Source organism: Callorhinchus milii, unplaced genomic scaffold, assembly GCF_018977255.1.
Source record: "Callorhinchus milii isolate IMCB2004 unplaced genomic scaffold, IMCB_Cmil_1.0 Scaffold8, whole genome shotgun sequence".
In the NCBI taxonomy this organism is placed as follows: Eukaryota; Metazoa; Chordata; class Chondrichthyes; order Chimaeriformes; family Callorhinchidae; genus Callorhinchus; species Callorhinchus milii.
In genome coordinates this window covers 8,735,127-8,763,002 of record NW_024704749.1, presented here as the reverse complement: position 1 = coordinate 8,763,002, position 27,876 = coordinate 8,735,127, and the positions used below count along the sequence as shown (strand labels likewise).

Below are 27,876 nucleotides of genomic sequence, written 5' to 3'. Positions count from 1 at the left end.
CTTCAGGAACGACTTGAAGATGGGGAAGGAGGGGGCGAGACGAAGGGGTTGAGGGAGGGAGTTCCAAAGTTTCCGGGGGTTAGTGGCTGAAGGCCACTCAAAAGGAAACGTGCTCATTCTACGCCTGATGTACAAAGTACCTATTGGAAGGTTTGACAAGGGACGAGGGTTCTGAGAGACTATCGAATGCACAGCTGGAAGAACGTGTCCTTGTGGTTGGCACAGGGTTGGTGGAATGCCAACCGCGATTGGGTTTCCAGTTTGCGTTTTGTGAAAATTGATATTGAAATGTATTTTGGGCCGGTCCACTTGTCATCAGCGTTGCATAGAATTATTGAGGCAAAACGTGGATAATTGATGTACATAACTAAGAGTTTCTTTCATTTTCTTTCATCTGTGCAGCTATTTGGAGTTAAATCTGCCAAATGAAATGTTATTTTACGGAATTCAAATCCCAAATCCACAATTGTGAATTTGGTAAGTTTGTTATTCTGGTGCTCAATGCTGCAGGTGTCGTTATTCAGATGCCGAGTCACATGCAAATAATCTCTTTCTGTGAGAATAAAACTGAGTACGTGTCTGTTAATGCAGCTTATGAGCTGACCGAGACAGATAGGGACAGCGAACTGAAGCTTCTGGCTCCAAGGCTTTCATCTCTTGATTGAATTCCTGGGAAATTTTCACAACAAAGCCGAAACATGGTGTGGAGGACATTTTGTGCTGTTAAGCAAGCTTCTCACACGACTTTCGGGTCGGAAAATAGTCATGGTTTTTAGAGGCGTATTAACATGAAGGTAAACATGTTGCATTATCTCTGCCTCACTAAAGTGTAGAGAAAAGAAGCCGGAATGTTGCTTACTGCTGGGTGAATAATCCTCTCTGCCCAGCTGTGTTTGCTGTGGAGCTATGTATGACTTGCTGACGTAGGATTAAGACCCGGTGCATAAATTCTTCGAATGTGTGAGAAGTTGCAGAAATAAAGCCATTCTACGATCCATGCCTGCAATTTGTTTTTTTGTTTTCCTTGGCCTGAAGGCAATTCATTGCAAGTTAAACGCCAAAGAAAAAAATGACTTCCCTATAGGCCTAAATGTGCTCAAACTAGAATACAATACAAAATTACCTTTGTACAGCGCCTTTCACGCCGGGAGGACTTCCCAAGGCGCTGGACAGTCAGGGATTTGGACCCGAGCTGGGGGGGGGGGGGGGGAGAGTGGATTGGGATCAGGGAGGGCAGGAGGGTGGTCAAAGGCGCAGTTGAAGAGGAGGGTCTTGAGACGTGCCTTGAAGGAGGCAAGGGAGGTAGCGAGGCGGAGGGAATGTGGGTTGGAGTATCTAGCTGTGGCTTTTTAAATGGGACTGTTGAATTTTTCTATTTGTCTCAGGATAGACAAAGCGAGTTGTAAGCTCTTTATTTCAGAAGGGACACAGAGGAAAAATAGAGCTACTGACTACTGTATATGCTTAGCACAGATGGTTATATGGTCACAGACGTTTAAACACTTAGGAAGAATGGTTTTAATGCTAGAAGATTGGTTGGGTGTATTAGTTAATAGCTGTCTAGGAGTGCACAGCAATAGTTTAGTTCAAGGCTCTGGAGATTTATATCATAGAATCATAGAATTATACAGCATAGAAGGAGGCCATTCGGACCATCGTGTCTGTGCCAGCTCTTGAAAAGAGCTGTCCAAATCCATCCCACATTTAGTAAGTGTCATCTGAAACCTGGGACAAGATTATTTCTTGAATTTTGTCAAAAAAAATACAATTCCTGCATTCAAATGAACACTTTCTACACTTTCTAACACTCAAACATCTCAGTGTGTTTCACAGAGTTGGTAGGAGAACAGCACAGTCAATCAACACACCGTAAAATCTGTGGGCCAAGACACTGAGAAAAACTCCCCTTCTCTTTTCAAATGATGCCATAGGATCTTTAATATTCCCCAGAACAGAGAGAAGGGACATCGGTCATTGGAGAAAAACAGCACCACTGGAAACCTGACAAAAGAAATAGCCTAGTCTATCAGCTCAAGCTCCCGATGTGGGGCGTGAACCCCAAATCCCTAACTCAGAGTTGAGAGTGTTACTAACTGAGCCTAATTACCCTTTATAATTGTATCTTGAAATATGTTGATTTCATTTATTTTCGACATTATCATTGTTATTGCCGGGCTGAACAGGAAAGACAGCACGACTCTGGCAGGTCAATAAGGCGTGTAGAGTATCATCTCGCTGCTATTACAGTTGCAATTATTTTGACAGCAAATTATTCTCGCAAAGACTCCTCAACTGAATAGTCCTCCAATAATTGGCCACCGCTCATATTTCTTGTTTTAAATGATCATGCTGTTTATTGTGATTGAATCTTATTTTCTCAATCTGTTCATGAATTAGGAGAATACCAGGATATGGACACATCTAACACTACATACATACTAATACTTCTGGGCCCTTCCGCATTCAGTTCCTCTGCTAAACCAAACTCCTCCCTGTGTTACATTTCATTACATGCTGACTTAACCCACCGTGCGCTCTGTGAATGTACCGTGTCTGCTTAAAGCCGTTCTTTCTCTCTCTCTCTCTCTCTGTCTCAGTTCTACAAATTTGCAGTGTTCTCAGTTAGATTAAAGGAATTATTTTGTGAAATCAATGACTGGATTGCAATTTGGAGACTCCGGGTCTTTTGCCAGTCATTAATTGATTGGAAGCATTGATTGATTTCTTTCTACGTCAGCTTTTAAAATGTTATTCCAGGTGTGATTGTTCAGCAGTTATCGATTGGGGTCGGGAGACCTCTGGTTTTCTGTAAGTAACTGTGGGAAGTAATGATCTTTGCAATTATTTGTACTGCACAAGGGCCTGTGTAGTTTCTTCAGTCTTTTGTAAGGTAAAGGTTCTGAGAGCTTGTCACAGAATACTTAGGCTGCTGTAGAAAGCAACAAAACTTGCTGAATCCCAAGTCCCTTTCCTTGTATCAGATTCCTTTGTAGTAATGATCTGTGGGTGCATTTGTCCGGAAAATAAACAGGAGCTGAAAATGTTCTTGCCCGAGGCATTTTCTTTTGATCCATACATCTTGAACAACAGTATAGCATTGGCAATGTTACCTTTAGAAACGGACAGTTTCGTAACCGAGTAATAGGTGTTTGAACCCCACACTTCAGGTGTCAGGCAAATCTCTTATGCTTTGAACAGTCTGCCTAAGTCAGTCACGTTTTATAACAACGGGGACACTTGGACACTGAGAAAATAGAAAGGCTTAAGGCTTTGTTGCTATTCATCAGAGTAAGTGATAAACCGTTACTTAACAGCCTGCTGCGTTTTGCTCACAAAATATACAGTCAATTCACTTCACACTATAAGCTGTGAAGCGCTTTGAGACGTCTCGAAGACGCGATAAGGCGCTACATCAAATGCAAGGATAATTATTATTATCATCATCAGAAGTTTCAAACCAAATCTTTGGATGGATTCACTTCAAACCTGGGGAGAAGAATGAATAAGTGTTCTTCTCCAGGAGTCGCAATTAAACATCATTCATCAACCTTAGACCAACCTTGTACAATGCCTAGGTTTTGAATGTAGTTGCCATTTATTAGTTGAACATGATGTCCAAGCCATCTGTTGTTCTCCCCAAACAGCACCAGAAGACACTCTACAACACCATCGCTTTGGCTGTTGGTTGGCAATGGCTAAATGCCTCACATGGCACATCTGGAATATGATGACCCCGTCATTGGAAGCGGCATCGAGTATTACGACTTGCCAGACTTGGCGTATTTTAATGTGTTTTTTTGTTGTTGTTGACAGGAGACAGAGCTGAATAAGAAAAGAAAAGAATGTGAGACTCTTGAGGAGGAAGTTAAGAAGAAACAGAAAACATGCAAGTCTTTGGTAAGCTATCAATCACTCAATCACGTAAAATAAGCAGTGTAATGAATCAAATTGGTGATTGGGGTCAGGACAGGAGAGTGCAATGTGGGGCAGAAGCTCCACATGAGATGTAGGCATCCCGAAACTCTAAGCATCAGCTTTGAAATCCCTTCAAAAACAAATCATAATAAATCGGTCATTCAATCCACGACTGTGTGCAAATTGTCTGCCGCGTTTCGCCCACAAAAATATACAGTCAATTCACTTTACAGTATATTCTGTGAAGAGCTGGGACCATGCGTTGAATTCCGAGATTTGTGCGACTACGATAAGTAATCAAACTAAGCATATTTTCAACTGTATTCTTGCTGAATTGAGAGCCAAATCATCTGTCTCCTTATATATAAAAAAATGCTTCTTTTGGATGCACTTTGTACGTGTGTATGTACCAAGAGAGCCAGTGCCTTTCACCGTCAGCAGTGCCTCTGATAGCAAAGCGACGTCTCATATGTAAATATAGGTTCGTTGCTCTAACTGCTAGTGAAATTGTTGCCCGTGGCTCAAATCATTCAGTTCATCGTTCAATTCAAGAGCATTATGTAAGTGTGCAAAATTGACTTTTTTTTAATATAAGTGTACAGGTTATGCAATCCCAGTAACGTCCATTACATAACATAACATAAATGTAGATCGCTGGATTTTACCCAGCTGTGTCTTCTTTAATGATATTCTGTGAAGCGCCTTGAGACGTCTCGAAGACGTGATAAGGCGCTTTATCAAATGCAAGGATTATTATTTATTAATGTTTAAGATTTGCCGTGAATTTGACAAATCCGTTTGCTCTGGAGTCCCAAGTTTCCAGTCAATGTTCAAAGCCAGGGCCTTGGCAAGTGGAGAGGGTTTAGTAATACACATAACTTGGTACAAGCAGCTGTTGCATCAGTGTCTGCTATCCAGTTCCACAAAACCACTAGATGGAGCATATCAACATAACCAAACACTGATGTAAAATGTTTTTTTTTAACCTTCTGTGTGACAAAGTGGTCATTAATAATTCATTCAGTGGATAAGAAAACACAGTTTATTTTGCATGGAATACATTTGCTAAACGGTTGCCCTCTAAATTGTGTTGCTTATATAACAAAAACTAGGAGCAGTTCCTAATTATTTTCAATCTCCATCTGTTTGAGCCTGTGCCATGTCGTTGTGTTGGTTTTTTTTAACTGCAGATATACAACTGTAAACAAGACTGATTAACCACCCTTATTTTATGAGCGACTTCAAGCCCATCTTAGTTTGACTTTTTAGGGATTTTCAACTGTAGTTTGTTGCTTCCTATCGTGAAGAGGTGAAAAGCAGCCTTGATGTACATCAGTAAATAAATGTTGAACGCGATTGTGTCTGCTTTCAAGCACTGATTTAAAAAGAAATTGGCTTTTCTGGATTCTCTTGATTTGCAGAAGCCTCTACACCCTGTATCAGCAATAACTGTAGGGAGTACAATTAGCGCTTCCGTTACTTTAGGACTGTGGATATGAAACAACGGATCTCATCAACACTCGGCCTGAACGCATCCTGCTGATTTTGATTGAGTTAGAAACGTACAACCCACTTACTGTGCTGGGAAAAATTGCAGTTCAAAATACTTCTTTCTTACGATACTGACTGAAGTGCTTTTATATTTTGAACAGCGAAACAGTTTTATCACTGTGTAGAGAAAAGCAAGGATTTTAAAAGGAAAATGATTGCATCAACTAACGTAATATTCACTGTTTTTTATTAACTCAATCTTACCTGCCATCCATTCCCACATTCTGCTTGCATCCCAATCGGCATTTGTGGGAGTGATTCAACCCAGTGAGGCTGCCTCATCTGATAATTTAACACAATGCAAACATTATTTAAAAAAAGATAATAAATTGCTCATTCGATCCACGACTGTTTGTGGGACTGTTTCGCCCACCAAATATACGGTCACTTCACTTTACAGTATATTCCGTGAAGCGCTTTGAGATGTCTCGAAGACGTGATAAGGTGCTGTATCAAATGCAAGGATTATTATTATTATAGCGCTCACTTCACAAACTGGTGTCCCTTCTTCCCTTCCGTCCCACCTCATTCACTCACTCTCTTGTTATCACAAGCTCGGCAATTTAATTAATGCCTGGAAAGGATTTCCAAGGAAGGGTGGTCGAGGCCAAGACACTGGACATGAACAGCTTGGCACTATAATAGAAGGATGAGATCAAATGGGCCGAGGAGCTTTCTTCATTAAAACGTCTCCTGTGAATCAGAAAGCCTTTCCTGCAGTGAGGCTGCTGCTAATTTTGTTACACGAAAATAAATGGCACAGTGTGTCGTGAAGGGCTGGACTGCTGTTGCTCAGCGGGTCTGTGCTGTGCAGAAATTAACGTGAGGTTTCTAATAAAAGAATGATCAGATAATAATAATAATAATCCTTGCATTTGATATAGAACCTGATCACGTCTCGAAGGATACACTGTAAAGTGAATTGACTGTATGTTTTGTGAGCGAAATGTTTACAGGTTTCCAGGTCGTATGGAACCAACTGTCAGATTGTTGGCTGTTTGAGTGTTTCACCTGCAAACACTTACACAGGTGTAAGCAGCTCATGGGTTTATCCTCTTAGCACAGGGAAATCACCGGTGACACAGAACACTACCCAGCCAATTCAAGTCTCTGCACGATGTATTGATTTCACCACAAGGAGTCATTAATCTCCCCCATGTCTTCAGGCAACAAAGGATGTTGATATCATTCGTTTAAGTTAGCGATGTGGGAATCTTCCTTTTTGCCAGTGTAATCCAATCAGCATAGACTGAGCTGAACACAGCCCATGTCTCTTCTTACTGCGGTAAGCAGCCACGTGGCTGATTATACCATTGATAAACACACCTGCACATGGATCTGAGTCATTGGATGAAACCATTTTTATTTTCTGTTCTAAAGGCTGAAGTTCGGACTTTATTAAGCAGTGCGGTGTTTTGGAAAGTTGGTGAATATTCTATTGTATTTATAGGGAGACAGAATGGAGCTGTTTATTTCAGAGTCTCTGGCTAAAAGAGTAGGAGCCCATCTGTCGGCATTTGTCAATGACAGAGTCTCTAATGTAGTATTTATGCTGTATGTCTACCGCAGTCATGCAACTGGCTCTTTGATAATGCCACAGATTAACATTTTAGTGTCAGCCTATATATGATGTCCGATGTAATGTGGGGTCGGAGAATAAACCAGGCTCCACATGACTATACTGGAAGCAAAGTGGCTTCATATTGTTCTCCCTTGAGAGGTTGCATGTTCTATAATCTATAATTTAATATGGTGTTCACACTGAGACACCAAATCTACCGTTTAGAACTTAAGGATGGATGGATGGGCAAATGTCCAAATATATCTAAGTTAAGTGCGTCTTCCAACCAGTATTTATTATTTATTGTTTCAATTTGTAATTTCATACCTCTTTACAGAACCTCTTTTTCAGTGGTTTACATATTCGCTTGAGAGTCATTAATGAAGGGCCTCTCTGGCTGCCCTAGAACTCAGTAGGGAACAATATCAGTTGATCCTATGAGAGAGCCTTGAGGTTATTTGCACTCTGTAACACAGAATGTACCAATCTCTTGTACTCATTCATCCCTAGTAACATCCAAGTAAACCCACGCTGCTTTTCTCTATTGCTTTAACATCCTTCTTATAGATTCAAAACAACTTTTACTTGTCTCACATTGTGTGATAACCGAGCCACTAAAGCTTGCTCACCTCCATCTCCTATGATAGAAAAATGAGATCTTGTGATCAACCAATTTCAGCTTAAAGATATTTTTCATTTGTTTCTCTTTGCTTCACTAGCTCAGCGGTTAGAGCACTCGCCTCGCAAGCGAGAGGCCTGGGTTCGATTCCCGGGCAAGACGAAACCTTAGGCATTTCCTTACTCCACACGCCTCTGTTCACCTAACAAAAAGTAGGAACCCAGTTGTTAGTCGATTGGCAGATCGCTTTTCCTAATAATTCCTTCAAAATAAATAAAAATGATTTAGTCACTCAATCCACGACTGTTTGTGGACACCGCTGTGCGCAACTGGCTGCCGCGTTTCGCCCACAAAACATAGGGTCAATTCACTTTACAGTCTATTCTGTGAAGCGCTTTGAGACGTCTCGAAGACGTGATAAGACGCTGTATCAAATGCCAGGATCATTATTATTATTATTATTGCCGTTAACGTCCCAAGCGCGCGGTTCTTAGTACTCCGCATCATTGATGGCCTATTTCTAAATGCGACTCCCTACATCCTCGCACAACGCAACGAAAATAATGTTCCGGAGCTTGCTTATCCCCTGTGGAAGTGTTTCAGAAAGAATCAAAGAAGCAGTTCTTGAGAAATGAACCACAGCCATTGACAAATTGTAAGTGGTTTCAGGATTCTGTTTGTTCTAGTCTTCTGTTAAGAAGCCCGCATGGTGCCTCATGAAGTATTAATAATTGCCTGGCTGGAGCAGATACTCTCACTTCCTTTGGCTGAATTTCTTATTGAACTGTTGGCGCAATACATATCATGAGATTAAAGGAATGTACCTAAAAACAAAGTAACTACAGGGTGTAGCTGGAGAACTGCTCCTTATTTGTTAGCGGTGGTATCCACTGATGCTAAAGGTTCTTGTTGATGAAATGTCAAGATGTCGAGAGTCGACATTAGTTTTATTTTCAATCCTCCAGCAAGTAAAATTACTTCTAAAGACATTGACGCAAGCAACGGTGACGAGGGAGAGCTGTAGCACGTGAGTTACAACCACAACTCGCATTTGTATAGCGCCCTTCACGCAGTGTAGAGTCCCGGAGAGCTTGAAAGTGATGGAGTCTGACCTCAAGTTACCAATCAAGTATGAAGCTAAGGCCAAGTGATCTCGTGTCTTGGTGTCCGATGTGCTTCTCTGATGAAACGTGAGTTGTAGTTTCTCCCGTATATACACCTGGGTTGTGACATAGACTTTACGTTGAACAATGCTGCCAAATTGAGAGTACTCTGAGCAGCTCACAGAGCCACAGATGCCCAACTCCAGGCAATGTGCAACCTTATTAACTAGACGGCAATGTCACATCTGATTCGTCTACCTGGTCACATTGGTTTGCCATGTTTTGTACTGAAATCTTTCTGCATCAGTTGGGGTAGTCATAACTTGGCAGCAGTCACGTTTTATCGCCAATCTATGTCATTCCTTCAAATGTTCTGCAGAAATCACTCCAGCATTTTAAAAAGTTAAGGGTGTACCATCTGAGATTTTTTAACAATTCAGCGGTTTTACGTTTAATGTCAACTCTGGAACTCTCAAACCCTCAATTCCTTCTGCCTCGCCCTCTCCCTCCCCACTTTCAAATCCCGCCTAATTCCTTGCTTTTTTGATCGTGCTTACGGGTTACACTCCCCCCTCTCCGTCTCCCCCTGACTTGGGATCATACTACACCACTGTGAAGCGCTCTATTAATAATAATAATAATAATCATTGTGGGATGCTACCTAGCGTGAAGGGCGCTATATAAATGCAAGTTGTTGTTGATGTTTGTTGCATCCTTTCTGTTTGTTTGACTGTTAATGTAAGCATTTGTCTGGAAAATTATATAAATGAGTGTAAATGTGATTTCATCAGTGTGATTGGCTGTGCGGCAGCTCGGTATCCAGCAGTGCGGCGATTTAATGCTCCAGATCCCATTCATTGCTGCTCGAATATTACTGCTGTCGAAGGGAGCTCAGACCGACCTGATGTGCGCTGGTATGCAACGGGAATGCATTTAATTGCACTTTTGCAGGATTTTCCGTAATTCTTTTCAAAACCACAATGAGCGGAGTGTGAATCATTAATTGCGGAGCTTTCCGTTTTTTTTGTTTTTTTTTTTGCTCGTACCTCTCGTGTCGTGGCAACTATTTTAATCGAATCGGTTTCGAATCGAACTGAACGCTTACCATGTATCCTGCATCGAGTTCATGACACCAATTTGTAATCGTTAAAACCAACTCGAAAACCTCCATCTCTTGGTTTAGAATGTCAAAAACGTTGGTCCCCAAATGGTTAATTCGCACACTGGATACGTGACTATTGAATACGTGACTATTTGGGTACGTAACTATTGGCTTTGCTGCCGCCTGCTGTCATAAAATGATAATAAATTTACATCGGTACATTTAACATTGGAGGGTGCCCAGTGGATTCTGTTGTTGAGGTGCAGTTATTAACCTCTGACCCAAAAGCCAGATTGCCACCTGTCAGGGGAGCCCGGCTGATACGAACTCGTGGCAATGAAATCCATTTTAAATTTACAACGTTTTAAAATGAAGCTAGAAGGATTGGTTTAGCCCTTGGATCCTGACTGCTCACTTGCATTCTGCAGCCTGATCCTGTTCGGCAGGTAACTGTTGTGACGATCCCTCCGACAGCAGCAGATTCACGCTCGACAATATCGATTCGAACCTTCTGTAGCAGTCATCGCGGTTGTCCATTTCCTGAGCCAGGCGGGTCCACAGGACTTGAAGGAGCAGACGGAAGTCCCCGAGGGCTGGGAATTCTTCTCTCTCAGCTCATGATAATCCCGCAAGCCAAAGCCTTAATGTGTAGGGTGCGTCCTACCTGGACAAGCAGCAATTTTCTTCTTGTTGTGCCAGCACTTGTCGGTTTCCTTCTGTCTACTCAGCTTTTTTTTTTTGTTTCCGTTCGCAGGAGAATGAATTGAAAAACGTTCTTCAGGAAAAGAGACACTCAAGTGTTGAGTCAAGCAGCCATTCCCGAAAGGCACTGCAATATGAGCAGGTAATGGCCTTCATTCACCAAAGAAAGCTTTGTGTCCATTTGCCACTGTAACGGGAACACGAGTTAAGAGCAATTTAGAAGCTTCGCTCAACAATGGCGAGAAGCTGTGATGATTGAACGAACGGCCACTATCAAATTTAAGTGGATTTCTAACTCACGTGAACATAATTATCATTAATTAGTTTAGAGAAATCCTCTCTGTAAGATTAAGCACTTGACAGCAGAGAGTTGGGTGGTATGTAATAATAATAATAATAATAATAATCCTCGCATTTGATATAGTGCCTTATCACTTCGTTGAGAAGTCTCAAAGCGCTTCACAGGATGTACTGTAAAGTGAATCGACTATATTTTGCGGGCACAATGCGGCAGCCAATGTGGCAGCACCAAAATTCAAAGGGAAGTACGAGAGCAATTCGGAACGCGAGGGGGGTGGGGTGGTGGGAGTCTGGCACTGTGTGTCGCGCGAATAATTCTGTGGCCTTCCCACTTCTCCTGCAGCCCACGTTACTCTGTTTGACATTCAGTCACCAAGGCAGCCACTCAGCGACTCATCCAATCGCTTAAATCTCTTTTCAGGTGAAACCAGAGCATGATCGTCTTAAAGAATCACTTGGCCTTGTGACACACGAACGTGATTTGGTGGTAAAGGGGAAAGGCCAGCTCCAAGCCAAGCTGGAGAACTTAGAGCAGGTCCTGAAGGTAGAGCGCAGGGCAAAGCTGTCCCCTTTCGAACAATGCAACCGTCATTTCAAATCATCCCGTATCTCTTTTGCGCCGCAAGGAATCCGATGATGATCAGATGGCGAGGACCTTCTAACCCAAGGGGCTTCAGGTCGCTGTTCATCTGAGGAGTCATGTTCATTCAAGGGAAGCTCACTGACACTGAGCATGTCGTACAGGACAGTAACGAGATTAACGTCTTGTGCTGACCTGCAGCTCCCAAGCCTTGTACATCCTCTTGTGCCCATGCTCCACTGTCTGGAACAGCTGATGAACTGCAAGCGGGACTTGACTTGCAACAGCACGTTGTTCCTTCACAGTCTGTTGCAAGTCATTTGCTTCTGTCGAAAGTTATTTCGCCAAAAGTCTTGCTTTGCCCATCAGAGAATTAAGAGTGTACTACAGCAGATTTTGGACACGTTCTGACTTCAGACAGATTAAAGGATGTTGATATACAACATGGACCTTTCTTCTTTAATCAGGAAGTAAATGCTAGGTTGGCTAAGACTCTGAGTTGTGAATGACACAGACTTATACACTCCCAATACTTTGTTCCATCACTGTATCAATGGCCCAACTTGTACCATAAAGCAAATAGCACCTACCCTAAGTGGTTTGTCATGCAGCAAAGATACCTACCAAACACACTGACCCTCAACAACATGCTGAAGATAAACTTAAATAGACATTCTGCTTCACACAGACTGGACTTCCAATGGTAAATTGCTCAAGTTTAAATGGTCAAATAGTACATCAAGATACAAGTCACAGAAAGGCCACATTTATATTGTCGGTACTTAAAGTATTGTGATAATTCTTAATAACAATAATAATCCTTGCATTTGATACAGCGCCTTATCACGTCTTCGAGACGTCTCAAAGCGCTTCACAGAATATACTGTAAAGTGAATTGACTTTATATTTTGTGGGTTAAATTCCTTAAGGAATCTCATAAGAATTCCCATCAAACCTCATGGAACCGCTATGGAAGCATGAACCAGAGTTGCAGTGGGCTAGTTAGTCAAGATTTTGCAGTAAGAAATCTTGTTAAGAAATACCGCTAATTAAACCTTAGCGTGAGTGTGGCTGAACACAGTGCAGGACACTGCTTGCTCTCTGACCTGTAGCTTGTACAGAGTTGTTTTACAGGCTACAGCAACAACAACTGGCATTTATATAGTGCCCGTCATGCAGGGTAGTATCCCAGAGCGCATGACAGTGGTGGAGCCCAATGCGAAGGTGGGTGGGTGGGGGATAACCATAAGCACGGTCAAGCGGGAAGGCCTTCAGGCACGACCTGAAGATGGGGCCGAAAGGAGCAAGGCGGAGTGGATGGAGGAAGAGTGTTCCAGAGATTCGAGGCGTAGTGGCTGAAAGCCCGGCCGCCGATGGTGGAACGGAGGGCACGGGTGACAAGCAGAAGGCCGGCCCGAGCCAGTCCCAAGTCACGGTACAGATGTGCACCTTGTTTTACAGCATATGCGAGAGGCTGCTGAGCGGCGGCAACAGTTGGAATTAGAACATGAGGAAGCCTTGGCTGTTCTCAACGCAAAACAGCAGGAAATTGAAGTGCTGCAAAAGGTGAGGAAACCTGAGCTGGGGGGGGCCCTGGGGTGGGGGGGGGGTGTTGGGGTGGGGGGTGGTGGTGGGGTGGTGGTGGGGGGGGGCCTGGGGTGGGGGCCAGGATTGATAGTCCCAGGAGGAAGTTAGCACCAGCACCATGCGGAATATACCCTCTCATGTGATGACTCTCCCGTTCAATATGGAGTCCTGGAGCTCAGTGGTTAGAGCGCTCGCCTCACAAGCGAGAAGACCCGGGTTCGATTCCCGGGTAGGGCAAAACATTGGGCACCTTTCCTTACTCCACGCACACGGCCTCTGTTTTCTCCAGCAGTAAGTAGGAACCCGGTTGTTAGTCGAATGGCGGATCGATTTCCAGGGGTAATGATCCCTCCAAAAAGAAATGCGGTCACTCAATCCACAATTGTTTGGGGGGACGCTGCTCTGCGCAATTGGCTGCCACGTTTCGCCCACAAAATACACAATCAATTGACTTTACGGTATATTCTGTGAAGCGCTTTGAGACGTCTCGAAGACATGATAAGGCAAGATATCAAATGCAAGGATTATTATTATTAATATAATGTAGGTCAGTTTAGCCGGATGCGCTACTTGGTAATAATGTAGGTAAATCTGTGGTATTTCACAGTTACATGTTTAATAATCTTTGAATTGATTGTTTTTTGCTGCATTATGATTCAGGCTCAGGTTGAAGCTAAGAAGGAACATGAAGGTGCTGTGCAGCTGTTAGAGGTAAGAAAACTGTGTAACGGTTTCTCTGTGTGCGAAGTTTTAAATCCTACGGGACATACTTACCGACCGAGGTTTTACCCCAAAACACAATGCTACACCGTTGTTGTCTGCTCCAACCTTCTAAGAATAGTTTTACTAAAGAAATCTCCCACTGAGTACAGAGAAGAAACTTGGGAACGGACAGCTGGTTCTTGCATGAGGTGCTATTAGAACGAATCAAAGTGTGCCTGTAATTCTAACACCAAAGGAGACATGAGATCTGAACGGTGCCAGGTTTGGGGATATCCACCAGCTAAACGCAGTTCAGTTTGCTCGAGATTGACTTGGAACGAACAAGGAATCTGCTCAGTGTTTCCATTGGATCCGCAGCTAAAGTCTGGTACCCTCTGCCTCACCACCACTCGGACAATGTGGAGCGGAGTTGATTTGGAGGACGATTTGTGCGTTCGGTCTGCCGTGGGAAAAGTTCAGATTGATATTCCTTCCTCTTCCAAATTTTTCAATTTACACAGATTGACAGTTACTCACGAGCAAAGAAGAACTTTCAATGATTTGGGAGTGAGTTTGCAATGGGCGTTCTGAGCGTGGGGATGCAGATATTCATCTGCCGGACTGAGTAAGGGGAACTCAGCTGCCTTTAGGGAGAGAAAATTAAGAGGGGAAGGGAAAGACAGATGATGAAGGAGGGATCTAGTCTGATAATGACTCTCCTTGGCTGGTCAGACCTCACAGAGATCATGAACCTGTTCCACTTTATGCGCTGGCTTTTATACAAGGTGTACAACTTTAACCCTGAAAAAATGTGTTGGTTGTGTGTGTGTATGTGTGTGTGTGTCCATATGTGTAAATGTTCTGACGTGTCTTTATTTTAATGCTTTGCACCTGATACAGAACACCTTGGACAGCATGCAGGTATCAGGCTTAAACGGTTCTGTAATCTCTTGTATTAGCTACATATAGGTGTGTGTTTGCATTGTGTTAGCCTCCAGAAACTTATTCTACCGGAAAGCCGCTGGTTTGCTGTTTTGCAGGTTTTTACGCACCAAAAGCCACTTCTCTTTATTTTAAATTAATTAACGGGTGCACGCATGTTACAAACTTATTTTGCCTTGGTGATTTTCCCTTGCTTAAGTAAGCTTGGTCGGTTTCCACAACAACAAATCTGGTTATACACCTGGGAAACCTGATTTTTTTTTTAAACGTAAACCAAACATGTGCTGCAACGTCTCTTAAGTAAGGAATATCTTGCACAATGTGAATTACGAGAACTTGCAAAAGAGAAAAACGCAGATCGACAAAAGTGTGCTTGATCTTGTGAAAGCAGTCTGTCCTCCAACAATTCTGAGCAAAAAGCACCATGAGCGATTCGGGGAGCAAGTGATGGTCGGTTTTAACCCTCGCTCCTTGAAGCAAGCGCAAGCTTTTGTCTTTCCGGGAATATTGTTTCATTTGCTCTCTGCTATACGACTGATGCACGCGTAAAACGCGTACTGCTTCTCCAGCAAAGCGCGAGGCCGGGAACGAGCCTCTCGTGAATTAGTTTGTTTGCAGAAAAAAAAACGATACGGTCTCCAAATAGTGACCGAGTGCTTCAGCTGTTCCTTGTGCCGCTTGCATCCCAATGGCTAGGAGGTGTTTGTGCCTCTCTCCGTTTGGTTCCAATCATAAAGCTGCCGTTTCTTTAACCTGCTAATAAATACCCTAATTTCTCGATTAGAACCTGCATCTAAATCTGCAATATAAGATTTTCATCACCTAGGATTTTCTTTCCACCCCGTGTTTTTTTTTCCCCCTGTGACCTATTCTCTGCTGTTTCCTGACCCCAGAATTGTTCTTTGGGACGGAGTAGAGAGGAGGGTGGGGAATTGGATCTGCAGTTTAGTGCTTGCTGTCGATTCTGCAGATGGAACGTACGTTCCAACACGGGGCTGTAGTTGTCAGGAAGATTATTCCAAAAAGCCATTATTCAGCCTATTTGAAGCTCAGGGCTTTAAAGATGACATGTGGTTGCATCGTTGAGACAGCCAATAATTCAGTGTTGTTTTCGGCACTTCTGATCACTCAATAGTTGAGTGGTTTTTTTCTCATTCGATGTTGCCTGTCCTTTTTTATTTCAAAGACAAATCTATTGTGAGGTCAGGACCAGTGATAAGAGGGAAGGAAGATCAGAGAGATTAAAGACAAGTTTGGGGCTGTGTCCTTTTTTTTTTAAACTGTTAATATAGAAATATTAATTTCTGAGAGTATCCACTTTGGGGATAACGTACTCCTCTATCTTGTGGATTCAGCCACAATGAACAAACTCTTCTCCCATTTGGAGTTTTCTGAGGTTGGACCATACCCTTCATCTGGATTTGGGGGAACCCAGAACCAGGGGACATAATCTTAAAATAATAATTCGGTCACTCAATCCACGGCTGTTTGTGGGACACTGCTGTGCGCAATTGGCTGCCGCGTTTCGCCCACGAAACCCACAGTCACTACGCTTTACAGTATATCCCGTGAAGCGCTTTGAAACGTCTCGACTGCGTGGTGAGGCGCTACATCAAATGCAAGGGTTATTATTATCCACGTGGGATCTAAGATATAGTTCATAATGCAGAAATGAGGGTATGTGCGCAGGCAGACATGGAGGAAACTCAGCTTTGCAATGCTTCCACCCTGCTTTCTGGTTAGCATGTTTACTAACCGTCTTGTACAGAGGGGTGTGATTGATGAACTGCTGTCTGAACTCATGGACTCAGGCCTACAGCATGCACTAACATGGCAATGCATCTGTTCTTAACCATTTACCCCAGTATCCGTCACCTTGTCTCATGTACACGGAAAATGCAAACATAAAAGCGTAACAGCGTTGTAATGAAAAAAAAATCAAATTCATATCCTTACATTTTGTAGCAATTACATCTAATTACTGCGGTCGCTTGATAAAAATTATACAAAGTCCCGAATCATGTAGACCAGCTTTCTGAGCCCTGACCTCTTTCGCCCACAAAATGTACAGTCAATTCACTTTGCAGTATATTCTGTGAAGCGCTTTGAGACGTCTCGAAGATGTGATAAGGCGCTGTATCAAATGTAAGGATTATTATTATTATTAAGTAAACTCTCTGCACTCGGTGTTGGACTCAATTAGACATTCCATTCGTCAGGTTGAGAGTAGTCTTTCTGGGATGCGGTTTTCGCACTAATATAGTAAAATCGACAAAGCGGACAAAAGCATTATTAATAAAATGTAAAGCTGGAATTATTTACCGTGTGCCCCGTAAGAAGGATTCTGCATTGCAAACTTGTTGAACAGCGCTGTTTATCTAGCGTTGGCAGATTCTTAAGCAGCCTTGTCAACACGTTCGCAGAAACACTAAACATTCAGTGCAGAGATTGCTAAGTTTCAATAGTGAGTTGTAAAAGCAATGATGTTTTTTGTCTGTAAACATCTGAGATTGCCTTCTGTTCAGAGTCTGACTGGATATAATGCAGCCATCCATCCACAATGTAATAACCAATAAAACCAAGTGGGGACAGCAGGGAAGGCTTCTTACCCTCTAAAATCAATAACGCGAGATTAAAAATAAAAATGCCCAACTCCGTGCATGCAGTGCTTTTATCACCCGTCTGTGGTCAGTGAACCAAATGTGTGTGTGTGTCTGTGTGTGTGTGTGTGTGTGTGTGTGCGTGCGTGTGTGTTTTGTGCAGGCCAAGGTGCGAGAGCTAGAGGAGAAATGCCGCAATCAGAGTGAGCAGTTCAACCTCCTCTCCAAGGAGCTCGAGAAGTTTCGACAGACAACGGGTAACATCGATCTGCTGAACAACCCTTTGTCAGCCTGTGAGACCCCCAGCTCTTTTTGTAAATCCCAGTGCCAGGTGATGAATGGACTGGCCACCTCCATAGGAAAAGGTAGGGACACTTTTCGGTTGTCTTCGGATTAATGATCAACTTTGTAAATCACGCGCGAGCTTTAACTAAGGGCCGTTGATGTGTGTTACACTTGTAAATATGTCGATTTCCTCTTCTTTCTACTAATCATGTGCTCAACCTGCACTGACATATTGCCTCATTTTATTGTAGATGTTTCAATGATTCACGCGCATGTTACTGGTAATACCTGTCGTGTGTATCGTTGTCCTGTCTTGCATCACTTTCCAGATCGATGTCTTGCTGGAGATACCCCCTGTGTTTCACTTGATTATACAGCTATTTTATGGACCCCCTTTTGAGAGTCAATGAGTAATGCGTAAATAGGTTTAGTGGCCTGGCAGAAATCAGCTGCTCCCTCACAAATTAAAATCAGGCCTCCTGGAAAATGGTAACCAGGGGAACACGTTGCAGAAGTATTGATCTGGGAAGGGCAATCGGATGATTGGGGAATATGGGAATAGGTAATCAGTGTCTTGCACTTGTTTTTCAGGATGTCTCTTACGTAGTTCATCTGATGTCCACTGGTTTTTGTAGGGTTTATTTTTCTTCATTGTACTTATCCATGAATCCATACCTGTTAATTAATGCCTTGGCTCACAGACTTGTGAAGATTTCCACACTTTCAAGTTCAGATTGATGAGCCTTTATAGGTGCCTTCGTTTGCCGCAAAGCCACCTGTCATGCCGTTGGCTCACGGAACTGGGGCTGGCAGTAGGAGAGATCGAATTTGTGTCTTTCCTGCGCAGCGGAGTTTGGGATGTTTAATATTTACTGACACATCTCTGCTGAATGATTAATGTGTTTGGAATATCACTGACTTTCTCAAATTAAAGGAAAAAAATCCCTTACTGTTGACGTAGTTGTAATTGATAGTTTTTGCTCCGATCATCAATCCCGTTCCCGGCAAATATTAAGCGTGGGAGGGCGGGGGGGGAGGGGAGAATCTCCAATTTGTCCCGCCACTTGAATTGATTGAAATGGCGAAACATGCTTGAAAAATAGCAGTCCAGTTTTTACACTAAAGATGAGAGTCAGCAAAAGAAACTCCAGCTGCCTTGCGTGAATATACCTTGATTTCATCACCGTGATGTAGGGGCTATTGCTGTGCTGAATTCACACATTCAAAGGAGATTTTCCCATCACTTTGTAGCTACAGGTACAGAAGATCCTTGAGTTGCTGATCAATGAGGCTAAGGGCTGACATGTCTCTCTCTCTCTCTCTCTCTTTCTCTCTCTCTCCTGTATTTCCAGGCAATGAGAATCCTGGGAGCAGATCAGTGATAAGTGAATATATCCGACCTCTCCAGCCATCTGGTGAGAGGCCTGAGCTTCTCTCTGTCAAGCCTACGTTTCTATCCCGGTCCAGACCCAGTGGCTCCAGGCAGGGTTTTGTCTCAGAGGTCAGTCAGTGTTTATGTACGTCATGGCTTGTCTGGCTGCAGAACAAAATCAGACCGGATGCCATCCGAGGATTTTATATAGAGATACTATATATATGTATATATAAATATATAGCGAGAGAGAGGGTGCAGACTTCTCAGCATCTAATTTCTGGTCCTGAATTATGTTAGAATGAACAATTGTCAATAACTTCATCGTCACATGTCATCCATTGCGCTCATCATTATACGTCGGCTGCTTGTGCTGGAAGCCTGAGGGCCACACTCAAAGCATTAGCCTAATGTTATCTGTGCCGTTTGACCTGTTTGAGTTACAGGATACCTCAGCTCAGTGTTGGCCTTGTGTTGCTGAAAAGCAGTCTATGTCAGCATGTGTTGTCTACCCGCTTTCTGGGGAGGGCAATAGTCTGCAGAAATCATCACCAGCCAGCGGCAGCTTAGCTGAAGACTGTCGGCTTTTAAGTGAAATAGCAGTTATGCAATCACACCATTACGACCCTGAGCTGACATTTCCCTTTGTACATGAGAGAGACTTCAGTCACTGCTTCTGTTTCCTCACGGGAGAAGTGAAGGTGATTGATCCTCAGAGTAATGGATGTATTGTAAACTACCTTGCGGCAGATGAACTGGGTAGTAAGTGCCTTGCGACTCGCAGGGTTGCCTGAGAACAGGAGCTCCCGATCTGGAGGTGAAAATACTGCTCTTTCTGCTGGTGTCTGCACATCCCATGTGGCCAGTAGCCAAGTCATATTGTGTATTACACAATGTCAGGGATAGGTTCTTTCATCGGGGGAATACTAACTGTAAATAAATTACAAATCATCTCCATCTGCGATTAGTTCTCACAATGGCAGCTTTTATTTTCACCTTCACACTTTCCATCGTATAAACACCATATATTCAGTCTGACAGCTCCATAAAAATGTAGAGGGAACACAGGAGAAAAGTACAGGTGTCCTTTTTACCCACCAAGGCCAGAATTATAGCTCATCTGTCAGTTTCAATACTTTTCTTTCTAAAATCGATGGTTCCTGTGAAACCCAACGTTTGAGTTGTTGATTCAGATGATGAAATGCACGTTGTAATGTCCTGGAGGAGTTCAGTAACTACTCTTGCTTATGACGACAGATGGACAACCAACGGGATGTCGATAACCCCAAAATCAAATACTCTGGGAAAGTCCGACTCTGTATTGCCCGTTACAGGTAAGGTGCCACCTTCATTCTTTCCCTAAACGTGTGTTTAGATGCAATTTGTTGTATTATTACAATATGTTCTGTAAAGCACTTCGAGACGTCTCGAAGATTGATAAGGCGCTGCATCAAATGCAAGGATTATTATTATTACTACTGTTCTGCTTTGTCTGTATGAGTCTGTCACTTACACAACAGCTGGCATGACCTTCTTATTGGGTAAATGGAGTGTTTACTCTTTTCGTTTAGCTTATTTACGTGTAACTGTAGGTCATATAACCCCGCAGTTTTGCAGGAAGATCCGTTGATGAGATCTCAACACAGTTTGTGGGACGCTGCTGTGCGCAATTGGCTGCCACGTTTCGCCCACAAAATATACAGTCAATTCACTTGACAGTCTATTCTGTGAAACCCTTTGAGACGTCTCGGAAGACGTGATAAGGCGCTGTATCAAACGCAAAGATTATTTCATCCAAATCACCTTAAGTTAAAAGCTGGCTCCCAATGGTTCACCATTTGTCACGCTTTCACCCTCAGCGATCACTGCTGTTTGTTTCCTCTGTCTAGTTACAATCCTTACGAGGGGCCCAATGAAAACCCAGAGGCAGAACTGCCCCTGCGATCTGGGAAATACCTCTATGTTTATGGAGACATGGATGAAGATGGCTTTTATGAAGGTGTGTGTCTTGAACTGGATGGATAAAGAATGGATTGCAATTTGTTTCTGTTACTTATGGGTCCACGTAGATGGCTTTAGATAATTTTCTTTTAGGAAATAACATTATGGGATATTATAGTACATGGGGTAGGTAATTCGAGACATGTGTCCATGTGACTGCCAGGAAGGTGGAAGGCAAACTAGATGGACCTTGGTCTTTTTTGCGTCTAGCATTTCTTATGTTTTTACGTTCTTGCTAATGATAAATTCCAGGCAATTATGTGGAAAGTTGAGTTTATGTTATGCCTTTGCCTAGAATCGCAATGATCTTGTGACATCCCTTTCCCGCCCGCTTGCTTCTCTGCAGGCGAACTTATGGACGGCAGAAGAGGATTGGTTCCGTCTAACTTTGTGGCTCTATTGCAAGATGAAGAACTGCTTTCATTTCATTCTTCAGATAACGACCAAGACAATAACTTGCTCAATTCTGATCGCAACCCTCCAGCCATCAACCCTGAGAGTGAAAGCATTCTCCAGGATTGCAAGGCAGCGAATCTCTTGCCCGGTCAGAACGAGTGTCCAGTGTACAATAACGGCACAGGGACCTTAGATCTGAACATTGATGAAATTGGTGAAGATATTGTGCCTTACCCCAGGAAAATAACCCTGATTAAACAACTCGCCAAAAGTGTTATCGTCGGATGGGAGCCTCCGGTCATGCCACCGGGTTGGGGAATCATCAGCAGCTACAACGTTTTAGTGAATAAAGAAGTGAGAAACAATATTCCGTTCGGGAGCAGAACTAAAGCTCTCATAGAGAAGCTGAATCTGGTCAACGTCACCTATCGGATATCGGTTCAGAGTGTCACGGACAGGGGCAGCTCAGACGAGCTGCGCTGCAGCCTGTTAGTGGGCGAGAATGTCTGTGTGGCCGCTTCCTACCTGAAAATGGACAAGATCACGCAGATGTCCGCGGAGCTGTCCTGGTTGCCGAGTAACAGCAACTACAGCCACGTGATTTTCCTCAATGAGGACGAGTACGATATTGTCAAAGCAGCAAGCTACAAATACCATTTTTTTAATCTCAAGCCCAACACGACTTATAAAATCAAGGCTGTTGCCGAACCTCACCAGGTGCCCTGGCAGCTGCCCCTGGAACAGCGCGAGAAAAAGAAGCTGTCATAGAGTTTTGCACGCTGCCTGCAGGTTTGATATTGCAGATTGTTTTACCTTTCGTTTCCGCCCCCCACCCTCCCCCCCCCCCCCTCCCCCCCACCAAATGTGACATTTCTCGAATGGTTTTCTTGTTTGTTTGTTGGGTGTCGATTTGCTGTGAACCTATGGTTTCTCGAGAGAAATGCGAAATTGGTTTCAGTCCGTTTTGATTCGATATTTAGCCACAAATGTGTAATGGGGTGTTTCGGTCAGCTTATCCTATTGTAAGGAGTGACGTAGACATTTTGGGGGGAAAATCAGTTTACTGTCAGTCTCGTAAAGGTGAAGGGCTCAGTGAAGCCACTCCTCGTGTCTCAAGCTCTCAACTAACTGGGCTCACGGATGTCTCAGAGTGAGTTAAATCTGTAAGTATCCTGGTAAAGTAATTTGATTGAAAGTACGTGATGACATGTATATCCTATTTATCAGATCCAAGGCACCTCAGTAGAGAAGATTAATTTGGAAGATATGGCAGTGTGTCTGGAACTACCTGGAAAGCTTTTCAGGATCACAGAATGGTGATGAATACTGCGTCACCGAAGCTGGTTAAACACAAACACAGGCTGCAGATGAAAGGTAGTGTTTCAGTGACTGAGTTTGCCATGTGGGTGACCGGTGGTGTGTCTGCACACAGGTCCCCCAGAACCTCCTCAGGATGTTGCAGTCCAGGCTGGATCCATACCAGGAACTATTCAGGTTAGCTGGAAACCACCAGTGCTCAGTTCCACGGGAACCTCCAATGGAGCCACAGTCACTGGTTATAACGTTTGTACGAAAGGCCAAAGGGTAAGTAACTGCCTCGATTCACCAGAAACCATTGGCTGTGTGCATATCTTCTGTGCATATGTGCTCATGGGGGTGGTGAGGGGGTTGGGGTGGAGAGTTGTGGGGGAGCATGTGGGCTGGGAAGGTGTGAGAGCGGAGTAGGTTGAGGTCTCGCGGTGGTTGTGTGAAGTTGAGGGAGAAAAAAAAATAATGATAATAAATTGGGTCATTCACTCCACGACTGCTTGTGGGGACACTGCTGGGCCCAATTAGCTGCCGCGTTTCGCCCACAAAATATACCATCAATTCACTTTACAATATATTCTGTGAAGCGGTTGGAGACATCTCGAAGATGTGATAAGGCGCTGTATCAAATGAAAGGGATTATTATTTGTTCGTGTTCAGTCACCAATTTGGTTCCAGCCTCGACTCACCTGCTCTGTGGCTGAGTTAACAAGTCTCAGCTCAGGGCAGCTTCCCACCAGGCACAGGTGTGTGAGAGGACGATAGAGGTGGGAGACGAACACGTTCTCCAGCCTCTCATCTGCGAGAAATAATAGGGAAAAGGGGGGGAACGAAACCGGGAAACACGTAATTGAGGTTGGATTGTGTTTATCGGTGGTGTGCATGTTTCAGGAAAGTTACCTTGTGTTATTTTGAACGTGTAGGTAGCAGAAGTGATGCTTGCTACAGCAGAAGGAGTGACTCTGGATATTTTAAGGATACAAAGCTTACAAACGAGAGAAGTGACTGTGAGAACATTGTCTGCAGAAGGCGAGTCTGAAGACTCCAGTGTAGCCGCCATTCCACCCGATCTCCTGGTGCCTCCCATCCCCCGACCCCGGGCTGCCCCCAGAAACAAGCCATTAGCAAGTGCCAGAGCTCCAGATACCAAAGAAGATCCAACAGTCCCGACTCTGAGAAGGGCTGAGGCCTGGAAGCAAACTCATCCACCATCTCCTGTCCACGGACATACACTGGACCCGACTTTACTCAACATCCACGGGCTGCCCGGTACCAGGCGAGAGAATGGCAGGTCCCCATCTCCACAGAGAATCCTCCCCCAGCCACAGGGAGCACCAATCCCAAACACTGTCGCTAAAGCCATTGCCCGTGAAGCAGCCCAACGGGTAGCGGAGACCAACAGGGTAAGTCATATCTCTTTTGCTCCCTCTCAGTCCAACTGTCTAGGCTTTTTCTGCTACCAACCTCCACAGCTCTGTTACACACTCTTAGAATCATTGGATACTACAGCACAGAAGGAGGCCATTCGGCCCCTCATGCCTGTGCCGGCTGTTTGGGAGAGTCCCACTCTCCCCCGCTCTTTCCCCGTTCCCCTGCAAAATGTTCCCTTTTCAAGCGTTGAAAGTTGTTATCGAATCTGTTTCCACCGCCCTTTCAGGCAGTGAGTTCCAGACCGTAACCTCTCCATCTCTGCAAACACAACCACCCTCTACCTTTGTTTGGCGCTCGGTTTCAGGCTGAAAAAAGAAGCATATTTAGCGAGAGGAGCATTGCATTGCAGAGGGACAACTCGGACGAGGAAGAGGAGGTGTACGACATGGCAAACGTCAAGCGCCCTGGGATGTCAGTGGACGAGTTCCTGAAAGGCTCCGAGCTAGGCAGACAGGTGAATATTTCTAGTAAATAAATTGTGCACCGTCAATGACCAATTTCAGGTCTTGTGGACCTGTTTTCTGAGTTATTCACCTCCTGGGGCCAGTGACCGGACAGTGATCTCAGCGTTTGAGCCACATCTCGTGATAAACCTTTGCTCCACATTTATCCCCCAAATTCATCTTAATTGGTTTCACGTACCGTTGTTATGGATGGGATGTCGCTGGTACAGTTTGGCTGCCTCATTTGTCTATATACCGATATTCACTTTCGTTTGTTGTCAATTTATTTTGCTTAAATTGCTTCAAACTGTTTTTTCTGTTCTGTATAAATGCAGATAATTATTCGAAATCAGAAGAAGCCATTTAGCCTATTGAGCCTATTATTGATTGTCTGTCTGTTTGTTTAGACGAGGAATTGAGCTCATTGGCTTGGGATAAATTAATCCTCTGATGTTCTGATACAAAGAACTATTCAGATAACTTCAAGGTGACTTAAGGCTGTCAGTTAGGTAGACAATGAGTCGTGGAGTCCTATAGCTCAGTGGTTAGAGCGCTCGTCTCCAAACGAGAGACCAGGGCGAAATGTTGGCAAGTTTGCTTACTCCACACGCCTATGTTTACCTAGCAGTAAGTAGGAACCCGGTTGCCAGTCGATCGGTGGATCACTTTTCCAGGGGGAATAATTCCTTCAAAAGAAATTATTATAATAATTTGGTCACTTCAATCCACGACTGTTTGTGGGGACGCTGCCGTGCACAATTGGCTGCCGCGTTTCGCCCACAAAATACACAGTCAATTCACTATACAGCACATCCTGTAAAGCGATATGAGACGTCTCGGAGACGTGATAAGGCACTGTATCAAATGTAGGTATTATTAGTATTGTTAATGAATAACTTGAGCATTTGTTCTCTTTGGTCTAAACAGCAACAGTACAGCCACATAGACGGATATCACACTGAGAGCAGCCGGGGGTCTGATCTCTCCGACATCATGGAGGAGGATGAAGAGGAGTTGTATTCGGAAATGCAGTTGGAAGAGGGTGTCCGCAGGAGGCACAGCGCCTCGTCACACAGTGCCCTGAAGGTAAGAGACATTGCACATATCTATCCCTCAGACAAAAGCTTCGTCGTCTACTGGGTGAGTGTCAGGAAATCTCTTCTAAATAAACACTTTCATCTTCATTTAGAAGTGGCAAATCTGTTTGGGTTTTCTTCAAATCAGTAGCGACAAGAGCAACACAGGACGAGCTGAAGGCCTTAGATACTTATTGCTGGTAACCTTGGTAACACCCTCCTCAGGAAATGTTACCGTGCAATGTAAAGGGGTTTGAATTTTCCCCCTTTCTCTGGTACCATCTGTCTTGACGCAAACAGCAATCACCAGAACCAACAATGGAATGAAAGAGGTTCCAAACATGCCAAGAGTTTTTTTTTCCCCCCCATTACACCACCTGTGGTGTTGTGTCCACAGCAAGACGCCTTGCATATCAATTCATATTTGGTCATTGTTTCTTGCTCTAAAATCTATATCTGGCTTGGCTTCCACTAACAGCCAGTTCTTGTTGCAAACATTTTTTGGGCATGAGTGTTCTGTATATATATATATATATATGTGTGTGTGTGTGTTCTAGGTGTATGTGATCCATATATATGTGTACTGTACATGTTAGATGAATTGTAACGTGCAACCACAAGGTGGACATCGGTTCAGTTTTAGAGAGATGCAGTTTTATGTTACTTTATGCTAATATTGCATTGGTTTTGCTGTGTCAATGAATAAATCATGAAGCAATAAAGCCTGTGTTTGTAACCAACCTTTAGTCCTCAGTGTTCTGTTCCAAACCCAAGTAATTTCTATATCATGGCTTTACTTACAGATTTGCATTTTAAAAGCAACTCACTCCCCTACCTGGGATCGATGCATGCCTTGCCTTGGCTCTAGAAACTAATCCTATCTCTATTTTCTTTTTCCCATTTTATTGTTTTATCACACTGTCTATGTCTCGTGTAACCAAACCCACCCTAAAGGTCTCCCTTCAGAATAAAAGTGCTGAGGAGGCTCCAAAGGGGCATCTTGAGATCTCATCACAGAACCATCACTGTAAGAAACTTTTCAATATTCCTGAGCTAGCCGAGGAGACCGGAGATCAACGCCCAGCCCTAACAGTAGAAGAAGTCACTTATACTGCCTGTAGGACAAAGGTAGACACACAGAGCAACCTGGAGCCAGCAGAGCACTATAGCACAAGGTGCAGACCTTCCATCGATGAAAACAGACAGCAGTCATTCCCCATTCCATCCAAGAGGCACGATCGAGAAAGCAGCTTATTTGCAAAGGCTGCTCGCAGTATGGATGATTGCTTGTGGGAAAATAGGGTTAGCAGACTAAGTAGACAGGCTACCAGAAGTCCAGACAGTGGATTAGACTGTGCAAGTGAGGAGGAAAGCCAGGGGTTCATTAACCGGCAGCCCTGTGTAAGTCTAAAGCTTGTACCAAGAGCCCAGAAGAATGGCTCAGGCAGTGATGGCTTCTCAAACAAGGGTGCCTCTGTGCGCTCAGTGCCACGTAAGAGATCTTTACAAAGACAAGTTAGTGTTGAAGAGGAGTTGTGCACTGCGGAGCCAGTAGATGTGAAAGTCACGTCTGTGTCAGATGCTGCGAGTAGGGAGATGCCAGAACGCAGAGCTGAGAAGATTCCCACAGAAAACAGTAACGAAGGGGACCTTGTCTCATGTGAAGAGAAAGAGATTTGCTGGAGCGCTCAGCTAAACTGGAATCCCAATAGTGTGGCTAAATCCGTTACAGTGTCTGTGCAAAGTAATCTACAAAGATCGCTGGTGTGTGGAATAGACATTCCTACCATCTGCATGTCAAATCCATCTCATTCACTTCCCTGCTGTTTGTTTCTCACTAAAAAAAAACGCTTCTTTATTTTACTGTCTACAATCCCGCTTCACCAACCACTCTCTGCCTGGCTTCATCAGCGCATCAGATGCCAGACCATTGCCGTCAGCATTCTCATTTGCCTGAAAGCACCAATTTTGCAGCCTATTCTGGTCCATTCTTGCTGCTTCTGCTGCTTTGTGTGTACATCCCTAGAGTTTACACAGTACACCTTGATTCCCTCCCCTCCCTTCTTTAGTTGTTTAGTGCCTTTGGAAAAATAAGGCAGGACAGTTCTATCACAGTGACTGAACATTTTATGCCCGGGCGTTTTTTCCTCTAGATTCTAGGTAATCCATCAGCCACTGGGCGGACATCAGACCGAGTGGATTCCTCAGGTCGAAGATTATCACACGGAAGCATTGGATCGAGGGGAAGGCCAATGACTGTCCCCTCTATAGGTTAGTTCAACACCTGAGCGATCATGTTG

At 43.9% G+C, this 27,876-nt stretch overlaps 1 protein-coding gene across 1 annotated transcript in view; it reads left to right on the top strand.

The window, feature by feature from the left end:
- LOC103188019 (RIMS-binding protein 2) overlaps window positions 1–27,876 on the top strand; it is a 53,996-nt gene that overhangs the window by 18,155 nt on the left and 7,965 nt on the right. The window contains 16 exon segments of the mRNA XM_007907824.2: window positions 3,814–3,897; window positions 10,606–10,695; window positions 11,275–11,397; window positions 12,895–12,999; window positions 13,681–13,731; window positions 17,428–17,629; window positions 18,902–19,050; window positions 20,179–20,255; window positions 20,811–20,920; window positions 21,269–22,066; window positions 22,069–22,107; window positions 22,751–22,902; window positions 23,550–24,029; window positions 24,362–24,511; window positions 25,428–25,586; window positions 27,730–27,847. Of these exon segments, the coding sequence (XP_007906015.2) occupies window positions 12,898–12,999; window positions 13,681–13,731; window positions 17,428–17,629; window positions 18,902–19,050; window positions 20,179–20,255; window positions 20,811–20,920; window positions 21,269–22,066; window positions 22,069–22,107; window positions 22,751–22,902; window positions 23,550–24,029; window positions 24,362–24,511; window positions 25,428–25,586; window positions 27,730–27,847 (2,587 nt within the window). The 5' untranslated portion in view covers window positions 3,814–3,897; window positions 10,606–10,695; window positions 11,275–11,397; window positions 12,895–12,897.